This window comes from Primulina huaijiensis, chromosome 4 (genome assembly GCF_012295235.1).
Source record: "Primulina huaijiensis isolate GDHJ02 chromosome 4, ASM1229523v2, whole genome shotgun sequence".
In the NCBI taxonomy this organism is placed as follows: domain Eukaryota; kingdom Viridiplantae; phylum Streptophyta; class Magnoliopsida; order Lamiales; family Gesneriaceae; genus Primulina; species Primulina huaijiensis.
Window position 1 is genome coordinate 23,920,350 of NC_133309.1, and position 24,937 is coordinate 23,945,286.

At 34.6% G+C, this 24,937-nt stretch overlaps 2 protein-coding genes across 4 annotated transcripts; both read left to right on the plus strand.

The window, feature by feature from the left end:
* The first annotated feature begins 4,784 nt into the window (after positions 1-4,784).
* On the plus strand, positions 4,785-15,274 carry LOC140975594 (uncharacterized). 3 transcript variants are annotated; one of them, XR_012175005.1, is made up of 8 exons: positions 4,785-4,973; positions 5,841-6,872; positions 8,063-8,248; positions 9,788-10,493; positions 10,602-12,894; positions 13,234-13,512; positions 14,207-14,319; positions 15,206-15,274. XR_012175005.1 is itself a non-coding variant. In XM_073439384.1 (6 exons), exons 2-6 carry the CDS (start codon positions 5,948-5,950, stop codon positions 13,261-13,263), a joined length of 4,140 nt encoding a protein of 1,379 aa, XP_073295485.1. In that variant the 5' UTR covers positions 4,785-4,973; positions 5,841-5,947; the 3' UTR covers positions 13,264-15,274. The 3 variants fall into 3 exon arrangements, 1 of the variants encoding a protein (XP_073295485.1); XR_012175004.1 differs by having other exon boundaries at positions 14,207-15,274; XM_073439384.1 differs by having other exon boundaries at positions 13,234-15,274.
* A 3,362-nt stretch (positions 15,275-18,636) lies between these two features.
* On the plus strand, positions 18,637-21,073 carry LOC140975595 (transcription termination factor MTERF15, mitochondrial). The gene has a single exon (XM_073439385.1). It carries the CDS (start codon positions 18,852-18,854, stop codon positions 20,169-20,171), a length of 1,320 nt encoding a protein of 439 aa, XP_073295486.1. The 5' UTR covers positions 18,637-18,851; the 3' UTR covers positions 20,172-21,073.
* The last annotated feature ends 3,864 nt before the right edge of the window (positions 21,074-24,937 follow it).

The following is a 24,937-nucleotide window of genomic DNA, read 5'->3' on the forward strand; positions in this document are numbered from 1 at the left end:
TTATAAATATATATTTGATAGAATAAAAGACTTATTATAAACAAAATAATAGCATGAGAATTTACCCAATATGTTACTTAAAGTATCTCAATTGAAGAAAGATTAATAAATGGAATTTAATTCACAATGAATTATGGTTCTGTCAAATTATTTAATTCCCACAACAACCCAACCCCAACCCGCCAAGTCGTCGATAATTCATGGAAATTATCTGTTGATATCTATATATATAGTTTTGTTATGTTGTACATTCATCGTGTACATTTATGTGAATATCGATTAGGTGACACTTATCTATTGAATGTAAATTTTTTGCATGTTTTATCGCATTCAACATGTTACTGTTACATTATCGGTGCTCATGTAGTTGTATATCATAGCAAAACTATATAAACGTATGTGAACAAATTTTCTACAAAATCGACGTATCACCAAATTAAATTTGTCTCCAAATATACATTAGACCACATCATCCACGTGAATTATATTTTCTATTTTAAATTTAAACTTTTTTAAAAAAGTAAAGTACATGAATTATTAATAATAATTTTTTATTTCAAGTTCTATTACTTTCCATTACAATTTTTAAGCAACGCTATATCACAATGGTCATAAAACAACGTTTTAGCTTGTGGTGGGAGGGGGGGGGGGGGGGGGGGGGGGGGTTTGGGGTTCTAAAATGGGACGATTTATATGATTTTTAATCACATTTTGTTATATTTTATGATAAAAATTAATTATATAAAAATTTTAAAATTATATTTAATCCTTTATTAATGAACAATAATTTGAAATTTGAAACATAATGTTTGGTTACAATATAAACTAGGAAGACATTTTTAAAATGGCTGAAATTTAATAAAATAATAATACAATTACGTATAGAAACATAAAAAGTCAACAAATTTTATTTCAATTAATATATATATATATATATATATATATGAAATAAGCACAATAAATGCATATTTAATCCGTTTATTAATTTCATGAAAGATATATTGTATTTTCCAATTGTCCTAAATGTATAGTACAATTTTACATTTAACAAAAAATTTCTTATTTTTAACTATTATATTCCGATTAAAATCATTACATCTTTAGATTGAATACACTGCACTAAAGATATACAACTATTTTTTAAATATGAAATTTTAAATTTATTTCTAAATTTTAATTTTTCAATACATATATATATATACACACACAATAATTACCAACTCGATGACTGTAGCTTCAGATATCAACTACAAGATCGAATGCTAGTGGCTTTTAAAGCCATAGTTCATTATAAGAGTTCGACTTTAATTTTTAAACCAACAACAACTCAAATTTGACGGTTCGATCGGTTTATGACGTATAAATAAAAACAAAAATTAGCTTATTCCATTTTATATAAATAATATGCATATTTCAAAATTTTGNGACATTACAAGAAAAGAAAATGAAGGGTCTTTTTATTGCTGCATTTTAAAGTTTTAATGAATTTTTAAAAAATAAATATAATATTTTAGTATGTAAATTTTTTTTTAAAATACTAAAATAGCTTTACTTTATTGTAAATCAATATTATATAAATTTAAAAATTGGGCCAAAAAAATAAGGGCAAATGTTAAAATTACATCCAACAAATATATTAAAATAACCAATTAGTTATGCAAAATGATTATGTAGAATACTAGCAACTAGCCATACATTATCCATTCGACCCCGACTTAATATCACGTTTATTCTATACAACACCGGACATATTTTACATCTAAAACAACCATTGGATCATGAACATTACACGAGTAACTGAATATTCCATGTGTATTCGCTATCCAAAGGTAATAAACCAGTCGCGTGAAGCATATAACATTCGCTTCAAAAGGAGCTCTAGACAACACACATTTATACAACAAAATCTACCAAAAACTGACAAAAATGAGGAAGATTACCTCGCACCTCTGGCTCCTATGATATCACTCATCGGTTATCAGCTCGTTTCCTTCTCTCAGACAAAATGGATTACGGTAAATATATCAAACGGATAATTGTTGAATTACAGTATCATCCGCAGTTTGATGAGAAAATACAATAGAGTTTGGCATTCAGTTGTTTTCTTTTGAGTGTTGAGACTCGAGACTAGCACAAAGCTAGGGAAGGGAGTCATATCCCTTGTACAGAGGATTTCTTCACAGGGTTCACCTTTTCATTTCAGTTATATGTTATCATATTTCAGCTTTCGTTCTTTTTCTATGTTTTGCTGTCTACTGTGGTTGTAACGCACGTGTTCAAGAATTGGATTTAATCTCATTTAAACGATACACGAAAAGCATAAATCAGCAAACTAGACAAGTATCCTATTATCGGAAAAAAAAATTTAATAGCTTAAAAGATTAGATAAGAAAGGTCCACTGTGAAAGAGTACAACAAATCGCTTACCCAACAAAAGGCAACTTGTTCTTTTCTTTTCCCAAAAAAAAATCAAGTATTGGCTCCATATTTTTTCTGCAGAAGTTCCATGACATGTTCAAAGAAAGATCAGATAAAGAAAATATGATTTTTCACAAGAGCAATTAAATGCAGAGCGACTTAGTCATTGTAAAGTGATGTTGAGGAATACCTGGTTTTCGAAGTCCAGAAACCAACATTAACTTTGATGCGATCCTGATTAAATGGATGAGTAGGGTCGGGTGCTCTACTGGATCGGATCAATAATAATATTTAGGAAAATGAGCAAGGTAAATGGCTGCAACTTGTGAACTGCAAACAATGAAATGAACTCGTGAATGGGCGCCGGAGGGGTGTCCGACGTGGCCACTCCGATACTAAAGTCAGCAAGTTGAAGATGAAGAACACACGTAATATATGTAAGAATATATGTGTGCTTGAGAATTAAGAGTTTTAGCCTCTGTAAATGACATTTATACCTGCTATTTATAGGAAGAAAAATCTAGGATTACCTCGATTTGCGTGCATACCTACCACTTATAGCATTTGATGTTGACCTCTTGTCAAGCCATCCTACCTCTGATGACTTCTAGAACACTTCAAACCCATGTTGTTCTGACAGATTAGACAGCCCATATCCATCACACTCGAGTGTGATGCAATTCTCGAGGTAACCCGGGTGCTTGATGAGGACTTGGGCTCTTGATTGACTGGGAAGAGAAGAAACGCCCGGCTAGTTAAAAGAGTACCCGGCATATTGTCTCTAATCTGGACCATCCAATTATCCTCTCGGGTCATTCATGACCCGGATCCTGATGGGGGTATCACCAAAATCATTCAAAGCAAAACTTCAAAAAATCATCACAATAGGGTCTTTTAAAAACTGAAAAAGATTAGGAAACAAAGTTAGAAGATTCACTAAGCAGCAATTTACAGCATCACCTGCTTTCCTATATATGACTTCATTCGGGTCGTAATCGTAAGGTACAAGTGAGTATGTGTCAACAAGTAACCCATTCACATCAAGAACAAGAAGCTTATTTCCCATATAGCTAGCAAAAGCTTTATCCACTGCTACATAGGCACATTTATTTACAAACTTCAGAAGAAAGACCTTCAATTCCATCAAACTGTGATCAAGAAGGCTCAGTAATTGATGCTACCAGAATGTTTTTTTTGTTCCAAGTGAATAGAATCACCAGAAGATACTTTTGGCAATTTAACAATGTTTTCTTTGCCACACTCCACGTCGTGTTCTTGATCATTTTCTTCCAGCGGTCTATCTGTATGCACACATGAATCGCAAAAGTGTTCATTTGTGGCTGATGTATCATTAGATACAGGAACAGACATATTCTTGTCCAAGTCTTTTTGCGGAACTTGGCTACATGAATCAGCAGAAGCAACTCTTGGGACTTCAATGCTATTTTCTCTGATGATGGTAATAGAAAGTATATGCAGATTCCCGCAGTTTCCATTGACATTTCAATTTGACAGGTCAATCCCACAAGGTTGTACACATGCTTCTAGAGCTACTCGGTTAGCTATGGCACCTAGCGCATTACCCCAAGGGTGTCCTAAAGTTCCTCCACAGAACTGTAGTACAGAATCATCCCCTGAGATCTCAGTTAGAGCAGGCATATGCCAAACGTAAATACCACCTGAAGCTACGGGAATAACACCCGGTAGAGAGACCCAATCTTGAGTGAAATAAATACCGCGACTTCGATCTTTTGGAATAAAACCATCACGCAGTAAATCAAGAAAGCATGCTTAATTTCATTTTTGATTTAGTAATAATTGATAGAAATGAAGTCATAGTGCAATATAAGATGAGTAATATTGAAAATAAGTTGATGCAATTTTGATAAAAAAAATATTGATGTAAGAGAAATTTGAGAAACAAAAGATGGTGTCCTCTAGGTGCCAGATTATTTATATAATACTAGTTACACTGTACACGTGGTGCGTGTGTTTACAGTCTTTTTTTATAATTATTCAAGGATTAAAGTGAAATTTGACAAATTATCGAGAGAATAAAGTGCTATTTGAATTGTTGAATTTTTTTTTTTAAAAAAAAACAAATGTGTTTGTTGAAATAAAAAAAAGTAATATTAGTACAATTTAATGACAAAATTGGAAGAAAAATTGGTGTCCATTTTTGTCTTTATTATTAGACTCAACTTTTATATATATATATATTATAGAAATAATATAGATAATATATTATAGATAGTATAGATGTAGTAATAAATAATTTGTTTTATAAAAAAAATAAAAATTTTATTGCAAAAAATGTTTAATAAGAATAAAATTTTTATTGAAAAAAGAAAATTGATTTTAAGGGAGAAAAAAATATAAAGCATAGAGAGGGAGGAACCCTTGCGAGCAATAAGAATTCCCAAAACAACCCGATCAATTTTCATTTTCTAGGGTTTCCCTTCAATCTAGACCCTATAATCGGCCTATTGGATTTCGACTTGTTCTGCGATAATCTATTCTTTCTAGCATTCCCGAGACTTTATCTCTTTAATTCAGTGAGCTTTCAAGACTTTTTTTTTTGTTTATTTCTTTTTGTTAAGTCGGGTTTCTTGATTGTAAGGTTTTATTTGAAATGTTGATTGTCTGGGATTCAGTTTGTGGGAGTGATGGATTGATAACGAAGTGTTAATTTCGCTCTCGTTTCTTTGTTTAAGCATTTTGATTGGTTTCCTTTTGATATGTGGATATCGGGGATTTAGATTATTTAACTGCAGAGTGATCTTGGATTGAAAATCTTATACTGGAGAAGGGATTATTAAAGTTTAAAAACAAATTATTTTAATGTGTTTGGTTTGGGATGTTTACAACCTTTTCACATGTTTCAAAGACCTGAAATGATAGATTTTAGGCAAATTATGAATTAGAGCTTCCGGCAAATTTGCTTCACTTTCTTTTAAAAGAATTAGAAAAGCTAATAAAATGCTTCGACCTTTTCTTTTAACAGACTGAAATGTTTAAAGAGCTAAACTAAAGAAAGTTTTTCCTTACTGGTTTTTTCATTCTAAGTAAAATTTAAATTTGGAGACATTCTCCAGGTTTGTAAGCGTACTTTAATCTCTATCGCGAAGTCAAGGTGATGACTTTTTCACACTCCAGGTTTTATACCTGGATATTGTTTTGTCATTAATTCAGCAGGTTCAATGTTGATGATGTCTGCTTTTGTATGTTCTAAGATTTTGTGGCAAAACTAAGATCACTAATTTGATTTTCTGATTTAACTAAAGCTTCTTGGAGGAATAACTTGTGCGATTTGAAGGCTAATTTGTGCTACATTTCTCAACATACTTGATTTCTTCTGAATATGTGTGGAGGAATTTGCAAATCTTAACCAAATTGTGATATTATTTCTGTTTTTGTTCCAGGGAGTTTCTTCAAAGGCATAGGTTGACAGTGTGCAAGTTGTTACTGATATTGAGAGTCCTATCAGCTCTAGTTTGTGGGGGATATGGTCTTTGTCTGATTTCTTCAGATGCATAGTCAAGAGAAATTTAACAGTCAGGTTGGGCAGGGTACTTATGTGCCCCCTTATGCATTTCAGCAACACCCGGGTGGTGCGGCTGCTGCCCCTACTCCACTTCCGCCTCTGACTTTCAATCAGAGTCCACTTGGTTCACAAGCACAAGCTATTAGACAAGCACATCCGACTTTCCCTCGTGCACCAGGCAGCCTTTCATTCATACGTACTCCACCTGGTGCTCCTCATCAAGGTCCAATTGCACATGTTCTTTCTAATACAGTGAATTCTGGCCAATCTTATTTAACTCATCAACCGCCTCCACTATTGCAAGGAAGTACTGAAGCCTCTCGTTCCTTTCCAGCTTCTGAACTACAACGTTTCCCATGGAGTCAAAGTGCTCAAATTTCTCCAACGGTGCCCATTCCTGCACCTAGGTCTTACCTGCTGCCTTCCTTACAAGGGTGCGCTGGTCCACCCCTTCAACCGCCATCTCATCATGCTTCACGACCCCCTCTGCCGTCTTACTTGCCCACTTCTAGTTCCTCAATAACCGTTCCATTAGCGACTTCTACTCACCCATTGTCTCAACATTCCTATCTACACTCTATAGGTTCCCTGCCACCTCCGCCATTGCGTCTGCCCCCACCTCCACCCCCACCTCCATTGCCCCCTTCTCCTCCTCCTGGAGTTCCACCCCTTCCTCCATCTTCACCACCTAGTCATTCAAAGAATGATGGAATCCATGACTTGAAGGAGGACTCACCATACAAGAATGATTCAATATCAAAAGATCACCCTTCTGAAGCGAAGACTGCAAATGATAGAAATGCAAATAATGTCAATATGATTTTTCATTCAACTGAAATTGTCCCTGTTCCGGAAGCTACAGATGCCACTTTTGCACAATCTCCCGCTAATTCTGATATGGATATGGAAGGTTAGCATTGAGTTTTTCTGTCAATTAACATGATGCTGAGGTGTTGACATCTGAATTGATTACTTTATTTGGACCTGTTTCTTCTGATTTTTCTTTCACCTGTATCTGTTCCGGAAAAAGTCTTTTGGTTGCTAACAGTTTTTCAGTTGTATAAGTTATGCAATTGTTAGAAATTGTGATTTGGTTCTTTCTTACCATTTCTGAATTACTATATCTGCACATAGTTCTGCATCCCTGAAGAGCTCTGAGTTGACTATTATTACCTGCAAATTAAAGGAGCTATGGCAATGTTTGTTAAATAAGATATTATGATGTATTATTTGTCCTTTTAGATACTCTAAGTTTGTGTTTGCACTTTGCATTGCTGATAGATAATGATTTCCTGATGCCTGCAGTCAATGTATTGGCATAATGTCCTGTGTGAGACAAATTGGGGCTACTCTTATCAAAATCATTTTGAATATCCATTATCAACCCTGTCGATTATGAAACATTTTTTTTCCAATATCTGTAATGTTAGTGTTTTTTTGGTGGTTAGAATGTCTTTATTTGGCGTTCCAATTGCTTATAGCTAAGATAATTATGAATTTTTTTTATATTTATCCATTTTTTTTGGTTAAGTTGCATTTCAAGTTTAAGATTCTTCAAGGCTACTATGAAAGCATTTGTATATGGGAGTTGCCTTGTTCTGGAAAGAATACCCTAGCCAGGCCGTGTCAGCATTGCTATATGATTGCCTCTCTTACCCTTGGAGGAAGTAGACTAACTAAATACCTACCTGTGAAATAGGGTTGCTGAGAAGAGAACTTCTGCCAGTGATGATTTGTTTTGTATTTTGTATCGAAATTTGTTTTCGTACCTTTTGGAAATTACAGCAGTACAAAGAAACACTTTTCGAATGGGAGAAAGGATTTGAATGTCACTAGTGAACTTGGAGGTTGAGGAAACCGTTGTATATTAGTTTCGGGATGTGACTTATTCACAGTGTTTTTGTGATGCTTATAAACTAATTTTCGTTTGTGCTTTTTTTTCCTAAACAAATTATAATTATGTAACTAAAGGTGCAAAATTTTCTACTGAAGCAGTGCTTGTATTGTTAGCGATTATTTTAACCTGGTGAATATTGATATAAGCTAACAATGGTGTGCTGGCTATGACTGCTAATTTTTTGTTTTTTAATGGACTTGTAGATGATATAACTCAGCCTGATGTGGAGAAGAGTTGCTTATCTAGAAATCTGAATGAGGAGCGCATTTCATTACCACAAGATGATGTCCACAAGGAGCATGTGCAAGTTTCACAGCATCCTGGAGGACGTAGACTGTCCGATGTAGCTCTTGACGGAAGTTTACTTTATGCTGGTTCCTCATTATTAGGTATAAAATTGGTTCTTCTGTTTTCTTTCTTCTCATCTGAGGTAGAATCTATCCCCATTCCATGAAAATTACCCTGGATTCTTATTTTGTCTGTTTCTCAAGATTCACTCATATTAACTTGCATCAATATTGATGTTTATCTAATTGATATCCTTTTCCTTTCTGGCTGTTCTCCTTGTCTTTTATACAGCCTTTTTTTTAAAGATCTTTTTTGCTTGTTCTGGATTTTAAAAAGTGCTAATTGTATGATGCCTTAAACAATGTCCCACTGGGATTTTTCTGTCATAAGAAGTTGAGAAAATAAAGACGGAGTAAAATGATGTAATCCTCACTCTATTTTCATTAACTAAGAATTTTTTTATATACAATTACATAAGCAAGAAAAACAAAAGAAGATATATTCTGTTGGATTTGTCATACCTAATGAAACAGAAAGAATAATTATATCCAATTCTACATCCTTCCAGAAGCCTTCCTTATGCATGTGAGTCATGCATATGTGTGCCATACATGAGATTGCCATCATTCATTTAACTTGAGATTACTAATGTTTCCAATGAAATCTCTTTTTGTTTATTTATTTATTTTCAAATTCATTCACTAATTGGCTTGATTTTCGCCAAAAACATTTTTAGATTTAATTCTTTGAACTTAACTAGATGTTTCGAGGTTGTTTTGTTTTTTTTATTAGATTATAGTCAAGGGTTTAGAAGGAATGAGCCTTGATTGAGTTGAAAAGAGCTGTCTTATAACTTGTCCTTCTCCGAGAAATTTTTTTGTGTTGTCATATCAATTTTCTCTTGTTCTTGGATGAGATGTACATGAATATATCAATTTCGGTTGAATGCTCACTAGCCTTGACCATTAAATTCAACTTTATCTTTCAGGGAATAAAAATAAGAAACTTTAAAAATAAAATATAGTTTTGTACTTGGACTTTTTCCTTCTCAAGGTTTATTTATATGATGGATTTTAGATATTAGTAATGGAACATATAGGTATAAGAAATAAGATATCTAAGGATAATAAGCACAATAATGTTTCTTTGTGTGTTTCCAAGCATATTCTGTTCCACTTATCTTACAAAATCTGAAGATGACGATTAACTACTAAAAAAGCCATTCCTTACTAGTAGTGTCACGATTTCTGGGAAAAATAAAATGTTAATCGTTGGCTCATTTTTGTTCTGTCTAGAGATGATCTACGACCCGCAGGAACTAATGATCAGTCGCTAGGAACCTACCGGTGTAGGTAAATATCTTGTAAGTTGCTGACCAAAATAGTCAATTTTTGTGTACCCCGAAATAAAGCTAGCGACACTTCAATCTTTGAGCCTGGTAAATGATTGTGGCAGTTTGTCCTTCTAAATATTTACTTAGCATGTATAGGATCTCTTTTTTGTCGCCCACAATGTGTAAATAGTTTTTCCAACCAAATGGAGTGTTGATTGGTAATTCCTGTTTTCCAGGAAGATCATTGAGGCTGATGTTAGAAGTTACCAAGTTTCGATACTTTTCACTCATGAGTTTATGTCTGCAGGCCCTAAAATCCCATCATCTGGTGATCAGCCTGTCACTGGGGATGCAGTTTCTGAATTTAATGATTCAGCCCCAACAGCAACTGGAGTAAATGATTTGGATGTCAATGCACAGTTATCGTCTGCCCAACATACAAATTTCAGCCAACTTAATCTTCCAGCAGTTTCTGCGGATACTATTTGTGGGAAACTCTCTGATCAGCTTATGGGAAGTGCAAGTCCTTTTAAACTGTTGCAGGGATACATTACCGATGATAGTTCTGAAGATGATGTAAAAAGTCCTAGTGGAGATATTAGCCGTTCAAAATTTGATACTGAAAAGAGGGATGATTTTGTGTCAGAGCTTGAGTCCAATAAACATTTGCTTTCAAAATCCACGATTGTATCTTTTGCACCTGGGAAAACCGAGGAATTTTCTGATAGAAATCTGAGAAATCAAGAATCTATCAGGGTTGGAAATGATCTTGAAGATGCCAATATTCAGAAGCCAAATATGAGAAGTAATGATGCTAAATCGAATATAGATGAGTTTGGAAGATTGGTTAGAGAAGGTGTTAGTGACAGCGACACCAGCAATTCACCACGATATACTCGGAGACATGGAAGGAGAGGCAGAAGACAGAGTAGAAGTCAAAGCAGAAGTCGCTCTCCACGTGATAGGAGGAGAAGTCCATTTAGGAGAAAAGAGAGGCGACGCCAATCTCGCAGGTTGGAGTTAGATTTCGGTCTATCTTTTTTCTGTATAATTTCATACAATTGACTAACTTTTATTTGGATATGAGTACTTCAAATTCTTGCTGATTTTTCCTTTTCCAGTTTGTCTCCTAAGAGACGACGAAATAGGAGTAAATCGCCTGTTCTAAGGCGTGGCAGTGAGTTTGATGGAGATAAACTGAGACGTGGAAAGGGCCAATTTCCTGAATGCTTTGATTTTCTTCGCGGTAAATGCCATCGTGGAGCCACTTGTCGGTATTCACACCATGAGTCCGACAAGAGTGAGAGGTTGAGGAATAGTTGGGGCAGACAACAGTATCAGGATGCACCACCTACTTTAGGAAATTACAACTTGCATGCGGAGAAAATTCCTGAGAAAAAATCAGTCCTCAAGAACAAAGTAGCGAATGATAAAGAGTTGACACTTCTTGAAGAGACACATGGGGTGAAGGAAGTAAAAGATAAAAAAGAACTGCCAGTTGATTCTATGGCACAGTTCCATGTTAAATTAAATTATGTACAATCTTCATCCCCTTTAGTTGCTGATGTTGCGGCAAGAAATCTTTCAAGTTGTTCTTCTCCTGACATGGCCTTGGGTAACGAAATTTCTCTAATCCAAGAATCTCATGCAAAAATTTTGCACTCGAACTCTCAGCTTTTTGATCAGAAAAGTAAACAGATGGCTGGTTCTTTGACTTGTGAATCTTCTCCTGTTCAATCATCAGCAGCCTTGTCAATTCATCTTCCTTCTGATAAGCTTGATCCAGCAGTGGATCCTGTTGGGAATCTATGGGGTGGTGGAAGCACTAAAACAAAACCCTATTCAATTGATGAGGTCCCACCCCTGTCCAGGAATTTGAATGATTTATCTCCATCTATTGCTACAAGTTCGTTGCAGCTACCCATTCGATTGCCTTCAGTCTCCCTGGTTGCTAGTTCCCACTTTGGTCGTGGAATTTCCCAACATCATAACTTGGTGTCATCTATGGCACCGTTTCTCCTGAAAAATGATCAGAATTCTCCCTATCAAGCGCCAGTGCCTTACCAACACTCTCGTATTCATGAGCCACCCAAGTCTTCGGCAAGCTCGATTGTTTCACCACCTCAGCCACGACACACTCGCTTGACTTCAAATGTAACAAGTGGGGATCGGAGCATTCTACTGGACCAACGTGTACAACAGTCTTTACTGCCTCCAGGAAATGGTTTCTCTTCATATGGATCTACACGAACCAATCCTTCTGAATTACGTACTCAATCTCAAATTGGTCAGTATCAAGCATACCCTTTATCTCAAGATCCTGATCAAATACCCCATAAAGCAGATCATAACAGATCAAGCAGTTCGTATGCTAGCAATCTAATGAGTCAGCAGGTTGAACGTCATATGTCAGCAGAAGATTCCTCACATTCAGTACCGCACATGCATTTTTTACATTCTGTTTATGAGTCTCTACCAAAATCATTTCCAATGCATTCACCACCAAGGGGAACAAATACTTTTCTCGTGGGAAGTCTGCCTTCAAGCAGTAATCCTTCTGGTAGCCTACAATACCTACAACAAAATTACTATGGCGTGAATTCAACATCAAGGATTGCTCCAGATTCTCTTGAGAGGAGAATTTCAAATAATTTCAATCCTTATGCATCCACTTTTGATAATCCACCAAGCTCCCAATTTACTGCAAATGCTTTGATCCAGGAAAACGGCACACCATTTAATAGTAAACATGATCCTCCGCTTGGTTTGAGCTCTGACCATGTCTATGGGCGCAAGTTCGGAAGTTTTAACTTGCCAAATATGGTTTCCTCATCAACTTCTACTCGGTTAGCTGAGGGGTTTTTGTCTAGGCCAGTCGGCAAGCAATATGATCCCCTATTAGACAGCATAGAGCCAGCTCCAAATTCGTTCGGAATAGCTGATCAGCAGAAAAATGAAACGACTGGTGATTCTTATGATATTCATAGATTCAAACTGGAAGAAGGTGCAGTTGTATCTGCCAATTATTCTCCTGAAATTGAAGAATTTGGAGAGACGGCAGATGCAGAGGTGGGTGCTGTTGTGAATGGAAGCCCAGGAAATCCACACGTTTCAGCTGAAATGAATGTAGGAGAAATTGAGATTACTCAAGTTAAGGAATCTGGAAAACATAAGAAGGGAAAGGATTCCAGATCAATGAAGCTTTTTAAGGTATCTATTGCTAATTTTGTGAAGGAGTTTCTAAAACCGTCATGGCGGCAAGGTAGCATGAGCAAGGAGGCATTTAAGACCATTGTCAAGAAAACAGTTGATAAGGTATCTAGTGCTATGAAGAGCCACAAAATACCAAAATCTCAGGCAAAAATTAACCACTACATAGATTCATCACGAGGAAAATTGACCAAGCTTATCATGGTATGCCTTTTTTGGAAACTTAGGTTTGATTTTCCGGCTTTAGTTTGTCTGTTTGGTGTTAATTCTTCAAGCAAATTTTTTTTCATGTTTCACAATATCATAGCAAAGTGTTAATGATAATGTTAATCGTACACTTCTTTTTTTGTCCTTTTTGTGTCTACTTAAGGAATATACTTGTTATGGATCCTAATTGCGTGTTTTCTATGATAGTATCATTTACTGTCCGAGTTGACTCAGAAATTTCACACTAAATACCCTAATAGTAAAGTTTCACCTTTTGGTTAATTAGATTAGATTCATTCAATTTTAAATGCTCCATTTTTTGATACTTTGTTGCAGGGGTATGTTGACAAGTATGTCAAGACATAAAATCTGGCTTGTGACGGATCCACTGGCGAAGACTTGAACCTGATGGCTGTCTTGCACAAGCTCGCACATTTGACTTGTGATTCAGAACGTGGTGGTTTAAAATGAATATGGTTTTTGACAGTACCTTTGAAAGGGATACTTCAGCTTCTAATCCTAAAATAATCTGAGTCAGACGAATAAGAATCAAGCATTTTGGAGCCGTACTTCGGGCCAGTAATATATTAATGTAAATTTTGTAAAAGTTGTGAGGTATTTTAACTCGAAAGTCTCGAATGTAATGAATTATTTTCTGGGCTGCTTTTTTCCTTGTTTGGTCACACATGATTTTCGTATCATGTACGGTGTAGATGAATATTTTTGGGTATGCAGTTCCGTACGGAGTTCTATTGCATGATTGTCTTTAATCATATATTGCATGGTTTTATTTTCTCATATACTGCATGATTTTCTTTACTCAAAATGTTCCACTTTCAATCTACAATTTCCAATAATTATTTCTTCCATGTATTGGGTTTGAAATGCAACGGTCTGCAAAATTTACATCTAGACATAATTACACAGCAAAAGACTTGGAGACCATTGCCAAGGATCTCAGGTGATACTTTGTCATGTAATTTTGAATGAGGAAATATTATTTATGTAGAGGATCTGAAGCAATTATTCCTTTTATGTTCCTCTTTAAAATTTAGTAAGTTCTTAAATTTCACCTAAGGGATTTAGAATTCATAAACCACAAATTTTATTTCATGTTTTTTGGTCATGCATGCGATTGTCTCAACTATAAGTATCCCCTTCCTTGTTTTGAGGAGCTTTCGTTTGAAATCTGGTACTATGATTTCTTTGCTTACCTGGCTTGCGCCAGATATCTAACGAAGAGTTTAATGTCATTGTGTTGCAGAAAATGTGTCTAATGCTAGCTAATTTCTTCATTTGTTGAATGTAGAATTCGAATAATTACCTGTCAAGGGGCTGAAGACTTCTATCCTTATGTTGGAGGCCATATTTACGAGTATTTCCATGATGTGGATTCAGAACCTGAATATTGTTTGATCGAAGGTATGGACTTAGTAGAACCAAGCCTGTGACACTGAAGTATATTGACTGTTTCTGGGTTAAGGTGCAGTTTCATCATATGACTTATAAATTTTCTCATGGTTTCGGATGCTTTATTTCTCGGCTTGTTCACTTGTTTCCATCTTTTCCAGATTTTTAATAAAGTGAACAACATCGAGATTTCTTGGTGTGGTAAAATGACTAATCTTCTGTTACTTGATCAAATCATTGTGAGTTTGCGCTTCACAGCCCACAGGAACCTCTTCATGCGATAAATTTGTTGTTTTTATGATATGGATACATTTAGTAATATTGTTTCATTACCGGTGTTTTAGAACAAATTGATAGCTCAAATCTTTCAACATGGTTTAGTTTTGGCAACCGGAATGGTGAATGTGTAGATTTAACATGAGCCCAAATCACCGATTCCAAAACTAATGTCTGGCTATGCAATCAAAAAATGAAAAAGCTAATGGCTGGCTATCATATTCATGTTTTCTTTCCACAACATTTTATATATCTGCTCGTGTGTTTGAAAGAATGTTTTATTTTAGAGAAGATGCATTTGAAAGGATGTTATATCTTAGAAAGATGTTACAACTTACAATTCCAGGTTGTTACAAATTGCTGTTAGTTGTTACATTGCTGTCCGGTCCCCGATTTTCTAATACTTTATTATATGGATTGCGATCAATGAAAGACTTATTTTCTGACATTTGCATGTATTTGGCTGTTCTATTGTTGTACCCTTACCGAACTAGTTGTTACATTGCTGTCCGGTCCCCGATTTTCTAATACTTTATTATATGGATTGCGATCAATGAAAGACTTATTTTCTGACATTTGCATGTATTTGGCTGTTCTATTGTTGTACCCTTACCGAACTAAGATCTGATGCATCCTTTGTTGGCGGAGACATCCCGGTTAAGGCAGAGAGTTGCGGGGTATCCAGCTAAAATTTAAAGTGGTCTCAATTGGTTCACAAGTTCTTGAATGGAAGTGGAAATGAGTAATTCTATGGTCGGAACCCATCCTAAAAGGAGCAACTCGAACACTTGAATGATGTCTTGGCTATGGAATCTAACGGTTTCAGAAATAAGAGATATTGGCACGTTCTTAAGAAATTCCCAAGAGATTTGGGATCCTGTCATGGTTACCCATTTCGAGGTTCGTAATTGTCTTGATTTATGAAGTTCAAAATCGTGTATTTCCTGCCAAACATGGAACTCGAACTCCTGTCAATTGCTGGATATGCCAATCTAGTGCAAACTTTTTCACTAGATATGATTTGCAATAGAAACGAAGTGCAGTGATGCTACAATACGTCGACTTTCTTGCTATGACTCGTGTAGCTTAACTCTGGATTAAAGGCTGTTTTCTTATGCAGGTAAACTATTCACCTATATATGTCGTATCAATAAAATACTCAGCAGTGATTCTAATTACACTGGAGCAAGAACGAGGGTCGTCGAGTCGCTGATACTCATCGTTGGCGGAATTAGCAGTACAAAATTTTATGCAGGGGCTCTAGTGCTCGTAGTTGTAATTGTAACCATACACAGTTGAGAATTGTTTTATCAGTTAAGTGATATCCTTTTTTTTTTTCCTGAAAACGACCGATATACTCATGTGTATATGATAAAGTTGGATATGTATGTGTCGGTCGTTTACTTTCCTTCCAATTTAAATGGCCCATTTATTTGTTAGTAAAAATCGTTCAGATATTATTTCTTGAATAGTTGAATATTGTCTTGTTCTTGCCTTAAACTAATCATTTCTTCGTCTTTAAAGTTGTCAGAACATCGTTTCAAATTATTTTGTAATAAAAAGAAAAAAATTTGAAAAACCCAAACTTTCTCCATGTAAAAACCATTGGGTTATATGCATGTGTATTTCTTGGGAAAATTTGTGGCAGGCGGAAGGATGTCTGATAGCTCCAGTGGTATTTAGGATGTGGTGGTCTATATCTGATCATGTAGACCAAATGGGGTTATTCGTACCTATCCACATTATTTTTCTTTTTAATTTCATATTCGAGAGAACTCGAATTTGAGTCATTGCAAGGTGAAGTAGGGTGAAACCAATTGGACTAACGCCGATCTCGAATGAACCATAATTCTTGATAGTTCTACTCAACGTAGACATGTGAAATCATGTTTTGTCGATTGTGATATTCAAAATTAGCTAGAAATTTTTATTAGAAATGTACCTGAAAACTCTGTATTATTTTGGATTGTTTATGAATTTGATTCTTTTGATCTGATTTGTTATTATGCTAAATATGAAGATTTTTTTCATTTTCATGGTAATTGTCTGTCAGAATGAAAGAAAATATTTAGAAGATAGAATTTATACACATTTTTTGACTATATGTACATATATAATATCATGTATGATGCGATCCGGGTGAAATGGACGAGCCGGGTCGAATGCTCCACCGGATCTGCTATCAAGATAATGAAGGGAATAAGAGCAAGGAGACATATCTCTGTAATACGACTTCAGTTGTAACCTGCACACAAGGAGATGAACTCGTGAATGGGCGTCGGAGGGGTGTCCGGCGTGGCCACTCCGATGCTTAAGTCAGCAGGGTACTCAAGAGATAAAACCAATGTAGTCAAGTGATGACTGTGTGATATTGGTGTGAATCAATGAATTGTAAATGTGAAGATGAAACCTGGTATTTATAGTAGGGGATGCATTGATGATCTCGATCTGCGTGCTACCTACTAATTATAGTAGGACGGCTACATTCTGACATGTCAAATCACACACTAGTCACATCCCGCCTGTCTGACTTTGTCAACCACTTGGATTAGTGTCAGAGATAGGACGGTCGTCCACACCTCCTGATGACTTATATGACACGCCAAAGTCAAGTTGCTCTGACAGATAAGATTGTCCATATTAATATACTCAAGTGTGGTTCAATTCTCGAGGTGGCTCGGGTGGTCGGTTACCCGGGTGCTTGTATAAGAGCCCGGGCGTCTGGTTGCCCGGGGAGTAGAGTCCGGGCTTGCACCTGCCAGGCTTCAGAAGAATCCATCCTGCAGATTGACCCTGATTTGGGAATCCATCTGATATCCCGGGTCATCCATGACCCGGGCTCTTACAGGGGTACCATCAATGTATAAAAAGAGAAAATCTTTAATTCAAATTTGAAAATGTTAATGTGAGACAGCAAAAGAAATCAAGTACTTATTAAACATGTAGAAAATACACATGAGGTCTAGAGATCAGCATGGAACATTGCGTGGGCATTTCAGCTCCACATTGGCAGAAGCGTTCAGTATTCGAGAAGCTCACAGTTGGATGAAAAGTTTGGATCGTCCCAACGTCATGGCCCGTTTGGTATCAAAAGTTTTTTTGATTAAAAAAGTACTTTTTTAAGTTGGCTTTTAAAAGTGTTTTTTTAAGTAAAAGTTGTGTTAATATTGTGTTTGGATGAATAGATAAAAAGCACTTTTTAAATTAATAAATGTGTTTGGATACATATCATTAAAGTGCTTTTTTAACTCATTAATTTATATATATATATTTTATAACGGATTTCTAAACAAGTGTGATGTATAAATATAAATAATTAAATCCATACCAAAACAATAAAATATTGAAATCTTACAAACCATAAAAATAATTGTTAATAACAATGGTTAATATTTACATTCTAATTCACAATATCGTATCATTGACCGAATTGTAACATAATTATCTAATTCACAATACGTAATACAGATGTAAATGAATAGGGAGTGTAGATTATGCAGCAAAAAGAAAGCAGAAAAAAAATGAACGAACAAAGACCGAAAAAAAAATTGTACCTTGTAGAAGAATGGAGAAAAGATTGAGAGGAGGCTACTGGTGGATGTTGGTTTTTAGGTTATTAAAAAAACCAGTGAAAAAAGCTCTAAAATAGGGCTTTTAAAAAAGCTCTAATTTCAACTTAAATAAGTGCTTTTTTAAGCACTAGAAGCCCACCCAAACAAGTTAAAAATTAAAAAAGCACTTTTTTTTTTTTATAACAAAAGCACTTTTTTAATTGTAGCTTCTTATACCAAACAGGCTCTCAGTATGGAATCCGATGTTCTTGTGATCATCGAGGCTCTGAGTAATACTAAACCAGATTCTTCTAGTCTAGGCATTGTTATTGGCATTGTTATTGAAGATTGTAAATTCTTAGGTATAGATTTATCTTTGTGTCAATTTGTTGTTATAGATCAACGAATCGAGCTGCCCACATTTTGGCTAAAATACTGTTCACTTTTGGTTTGTTACAAAGCGCCTCTCCCTCTCCTAGTTTAATTTCTTTTTTTAACTATTCGGAATTGGCTTAATATTTTATGTCAGGGTTATTTCTCAAAAAAAAAAAAAAATCTATTAATTTTTTCGAGATTCTGAATTAATTATTTTTATCTCAATTTTTAATTAAATTTGAATAACGGAGAAAATCAAGACTCCGGCTTTGCCACGATCATTGAAGTATTTGGGATTTGAACCGAAATGTCCGCCATTGATCTGTAAATCAAGCAACGAAAATGGCGACACGGAATATTATCATCAGACCTTTGCTTCAATATATCAAGAAATCAGCAATTTCAATCACCGCCCCTCCGTTTCTAGACACAAATGTTCAATCTTTTTCCGTTTGCGCAGCTTCCCATCACTCGAATTTAGCATCCCTTTTCCAAAGGTATGGATTTTCACCTTCTCAGATGCCTGATTTCCTAAGAAAGAATGAATTTTTACTCGACTCAAGCCCCTCAGAAGTCGAAAAATCATTTAAAATCCTGTTGTCTTTGAAGCTTTCCCAAGATTTTCTTGTTTCAACTGTTAGTAGTTGTCCCAGAGTTCTAGAACTGGAATTCTTGAAAAAATGGCAGATGGGTTTTTTGCAATTGCAAATTTGTAACATCACATCCAAGGCAGTTAAGAATGTCCTTGAAGTTGCAAAGAAATTGGGGTTGAGCCCAGATGATGTTCTTAGGTGTATCCTATATTTAAAGGATTTGGGGCTCACTGAGGGCACTATTATTAGGATTTTAGAGGAAGAGCCTATGGTAATGGTGTCGAAAAGAGATGAAATTATGAAAAAAGTTGAGTTCTTGATGGGGATTGGAGTCCGGAGGAAAGAAATCAACAGAATTATTTGTTTGTTTCCCGGGATTTTGGCGTATAGAGTGGAAAATAGGTTGAAACCATTATTTGATGAGTTTGAAGATTTAGGTTTTAGCTTAAGTGAGGTTAAGAGAGAGGTTCTTAGAGATCCTGTAGTTCTTGAGTTGGAAAATGGAGAGCTTATACGGTGTATGGAATTGCTGAGGAGTTTGAAGTGCCGGATGGCAATTAAAGAGCGTATTTTTCGGCGAGGAGAGTTTAGAGCTGGTTATGAAGTGAAGCTGAGGATAAGTTGCTTAAGGAAGCATGGTTTGATATATAGAGATGCATTTGCGGTACTGTGGAAGGAACCAAGGGTGATTTTGTATGAGATAGGGGAGATCGAGAAGAAAATTGAATTCTTGGTACAGAAAATGAGGTTTGACCTACAATGCCTGGTCGAGGTTCCTGAATATTTGGGGTTGAATTTGGATAAACAGATTGTTCCTAGATTCAATGTGATTGATAATTTAAGGTCAAAGGGTGGGGTCGGAGATGAGTTGCGTCTGAGAAATCTAGTCAAGCTCACTAGATTGAAATTCTATAATATGTATGTTAAGCCGTATCCAGAACTTGAAAAGGTATACGGTAGATTTTCTGGAGAAGTTCAAGTTAGAAGCCGTCATCCGGTTGGCATGTGGAAACTTTTCAGGCCACAACAGTATCTGAAGTCCATGGAAGATGCTAAAAATGTCGAGTGATCAGTGGCTTAAAAAGGGCGTATACCTTTAGTCAGGTCCGTGTCAAGTTGGCTATGGTGGTTAGCAGTAGACAAAATATTGTATCATATTTTCATTCACAGAAGGTATAACTTTAGACAGATCCTCCGCTTGGTTTGAGCTCTAACCATGTCTATCGGCACAAGTTGGGAAGTGTTAACTTGCCAAGTGTGGTTTATCATTAACTTCTGCTCGGTTAGCTGAGGTGTTTTTGTCTAGGCCAGTAGGCAAGCAATACAATCCCCTATTAGACAGCATTGAGAGCCAGCTCCAAATCCATTTGGAATAGCTGATCAGTAGAAAATTAAACCACTGTGATTTTTATGATTATTCATTGATTCAAACTGGAAGAAGCTGCAGTTGTATCTGCCAATTATTCTCCTTAATTGGAAGAATTTGGAGAGACAACAGATGCAGAGGTTGGTGCTGTTGTGAATGGAATCCCAGGAAATCCACATGGTGCAGCTATAATGAAACAGGAGAAATTGAGATTACTCAAGTTAAGTAATCTGGAAAAGATAAAAAGGGAAAGGATTCCAGATCAATGAAGCTTTTTAAGGTATCTATTGCTACTTTTGTGAAGGAGGTTTTAAAACCGTTATGGCTGCAAGGTAACATGAAGAAGTTTAAGACCATTGTCAAGAAAACAGCTGATCAGTTATCTAGTGCTATGAAGAGCCACGAAATTCCAAAATCTCAGGCAAAAATTAACCACTACATAGATTCATCACGAGGAAAATTGACCAAGCTTATCATGGTATGCCTTTTTTGGAAACTAAGATTAGATTTTCTGACTTTACTGTTAATTCATCAAGTAATTCTTTTTCATGTTCCACAAGATCACAGCAAAGTGTTAATGATAATGTTAACTGTACACTTCTTTCTGTCCTTTTTGTGTATACTTAAAGAATATACTTGTTATGGCGCCTAATTGTATGCTTTTTATGATATTATCATCTACTGTCCGTGTTGACTCAGAAATTTCACACTAAATATCCTAATAGTAAGTTTCACCTTTTGGTTATTTAGATTAGATTCATTCAATTTTTAAATGCTCCATTTTTTTGGTACTTTGTCGCCGAGGTATGTTGACAAGTATGCCGAGACATAAAAACTAACCTGTGATGGATCCACTGTCGAAGACTGGAACCTGATGGCAGTCTTGCACAAGCTCTCACATTTGATTTGTGATTGAGAATGGGGTGGTTTAAAATAAATATGTTCTTTGGCAGTGCCTTTTCCAGATTTTTACTAAAGTGAACAACGTTGAGATTTCTTGATGTGATAAAATGACTAATCTTCTGTTGCTTGATCATATGATAGCGAGTTTGTGCTTCACAGGGACCTCTTTGTGCCATAACTTTGTTGTTTTTATGATATGGAATAAGAAGCATCAGAGCTTCAACTTCTGTTGTCATCTTCAATAACTTGAATCTTTTTTCCATTTGAAATCTTTGTGAATATGTCTTTTCTATGATAGCCACCGTGCTGCTCGGTTCGGTCGACTCCCAGTCAGATACTTCCGGCGGTCTCTCGACATAAGAAAGTATCATTCATGTTCTCCCAAATTCGAAAAAGTATATGCACTATAATTCAATTATAAACATCATCAGATACATACGAGTAAGATGTAAACGGAAAGTTAATGTAGTGTCAGAAAATAATAACGTGCAAATGAGTGAACTGAAATTGTGAATTGGCTGAAAACATAACGAAAAATGAAAAATTTATAAATTACATGATAAAAACTGTGAATTGGCCGATAACAAGTCCAAGTTATATGAGATCAACTTGGGATGTCGGAGTTCCCGAATTTTCGTGTTGATGCTTAAATACGGATTATTCTAAATTATACTTGGAGTATTTCTCATCCTGTGATATGGTCAAATGTTAGTTCTTGAATTACTTACATATGTGTCAATTTTAATAGAAATATGAAAGATCTACATGATATAATGATATTGAAATAAGAAGAGAAACAATATCAGTGTAGCATAAACTAAGTGTATCAATTATCAGCTTGATATACACTCTTGAGAGCCCAAAAAAATAAGAAAAATATTCGTCACAAAATATAAACTAATACGAAATCACGTTTATATATGCTATTCCTCCTTTCTCTAGTACCAAATATTATTACTATTACTAACTTCTAAAACTAAATAAAAACAATGTTGCAATCAATATGATCGATGCATGCAAACAAAAGGTCACAATTTTGCTTTTGAATTGATTATATATTCATTTTATCCTCTATTCTTTATATATCCTTGATTTATTATTTTTCATGTCATAAAGATTTTCACAAAAAAATTATCCTAGTTTTAGTTTTAAAAAAACTTGCAGCAAAAGTTTTTTAATAACAGAATTAAATTAAAGTGTTCAATATCCTCACCATGCAATTTTGATATGGTATAATTTATACTGTACAAAGTGAAAGGAGAAATTTTGATTTCAATCTTGTAAGTTGATCTGTTTTAGATTTTTGTTCTGTAACTTGACAAATTTTGATTTTTATCCAGTAATTTAGATTTTTTTTTAAACTTTTTTCCCATAAGAGACTAAACATATCAAATATTATTTAATTGACATCGATCATTTTTTATTTGGCTCAAATGGTGCAAACAGAACTCAAGTTATACACATTAAAATTCATATAAGCTAAAAAATAAATGGAGAAAAAAACATACAAAAAAGACACTCGATATTTTAACGGGGAGGAAAAAAGTTTCCTTTTTCTTAGGTAGATTTTAATATATGTAATATAAATATAAGTTTTATTATCACTACATTAGCCACGTAAGAGAAGATAAATGTCAAATAAGTAATATTCGTTGAATTTAGTGATTTCCGGAAAAAAAATCTAATTTACTAGATTAAAACTAAACTTTAACCAATTACAAAACTAAAATCCAAAACAAACCAATTTACATTATCAAAATTCTTACTTTCCGCAAAATGAAATATAGCCTGGTGTTAGCTGGTGTAGGTTGCTTGTGCAATATAAATGTAATTTAGGGAAATTAATTAATCTAGTCTATTTCAAAGTCATAATTTTCAAAACGGCCTTCTTTATTACACATTTTGCATTATATCTTATATAATTTTAAAAAAATCCTAAAATACCTTTTTCTATGAACACACATGTTCCATTTTCGTAATTCATTTGTTTAACTATATATTATTTCTCTTTAAGAGTTGATTTAACATTTGTTCAGTTTTATTAAACCTACAAATTATCGAAAAATCATCACAATAATCAAGTCAATTATTAAAAAAAATAAAAATTAGAGCAATCAATTCTAGACAATATATTCTAATGATTTGACATAAACAAAATTGGTAACAGAATGAGTTTGTCATAGCTCATATATCTATGCATACAGTAATATCAATATAAAATCATTTTTTTGCTTAAAAATTTAGTGGAAAAAAAAAATTCATACTTGTTTAAAGAAATACGATCGATGTGCTTCACGGCCGCCTCTATACCCACGGAATTGATGAGATAATAAAATACAGAGTTTGAGATGAAGAAATTGATGGTGAATAGGGTTTAAATGATATGAGATATCTTTGTAATTTGATATGATAAAAAATATTATTTTGGTAAATTAATTTAACTGAAGATTAAAATTAATTATAGTAATTGTGTGAAGGCTATTTAAGAAAATCTCTCTATAAATTTATCGCACTTCGATAGATATTTATATCGATATTTAATATTTCATATAACTTAAAAGAGATGAATAGGGAAAGTCACCTAGCCGTTTCCTCCCTAATAAATATTAAACCTTGGTCCTTTATAAATATTATATTTAATAAAAAAAAACGATCAAACTTCTTTAAATTGTGGTTAATTCACGCTATTGAGAATTTAGAATTTTTTACAAAATTAAATTTCATTATACGAAGATAATTTTTTTTGTCCATTAACTTGTCACATTTTGAGTTTTCGTCTCAGATGTATTCAAAGTTTGGTTGGTATGCACTAGGTTTTACTTTCGAGTTATTTTATTCCAATTACTAACATGGTGATGTACACGTCAACAATAGAACGAAACAGAACTAAAACCAAAAAATAATCACAGTTACTATACCAAGACCAAATTTTGAATATTTAGTGGAATACAACTCAAAATCGAACAGTTTACTTGACAAAAAAGTTATTTTCTCTCTTAAACCTTGATAATTGATCTAAGTTAATGGGGGAGGGGGGAAATCTCCCGTTCTCCTGTAGCTGGAACCACAATAATCCTTAGTTAAAATGAGATTTCAACTCAACACCTTTTGAGTGTGCTTTGAGAAGAGTTGCTCTTTGGAGAGAACAATACATTAATGAAAGTTGTAAGCTCTATTGGGGGGAGAGTTATTATCTGTCGTTGGCCTTTATGGTAGAATCAGTCAGGGACCCATGAGAGGCAGTGATTTACACTACGGCGAATGTCAGCAGTTCGAGTCCGCTTATCTCCAACTCATTAACTTAGCCAATACAAAATTATACGATAACACATAATTTTTTTCAATTCGCTGGTTTGATCTATAATTTATCATTCATAGAAGTTGATAAGATTCATTCATTTAGCAGCATCTTAAGATAACATAGTCTTATAAGGTATAGACAACAATATGATTTTTCCTTGAGAAAACAATTGCAAAAAAAATAAAAATAAAAATTTAAAACATTTAATTTATTATTTTTTTCGACAACAAGACACTTGTGCCACGATCCACTAGTCGATAAATAT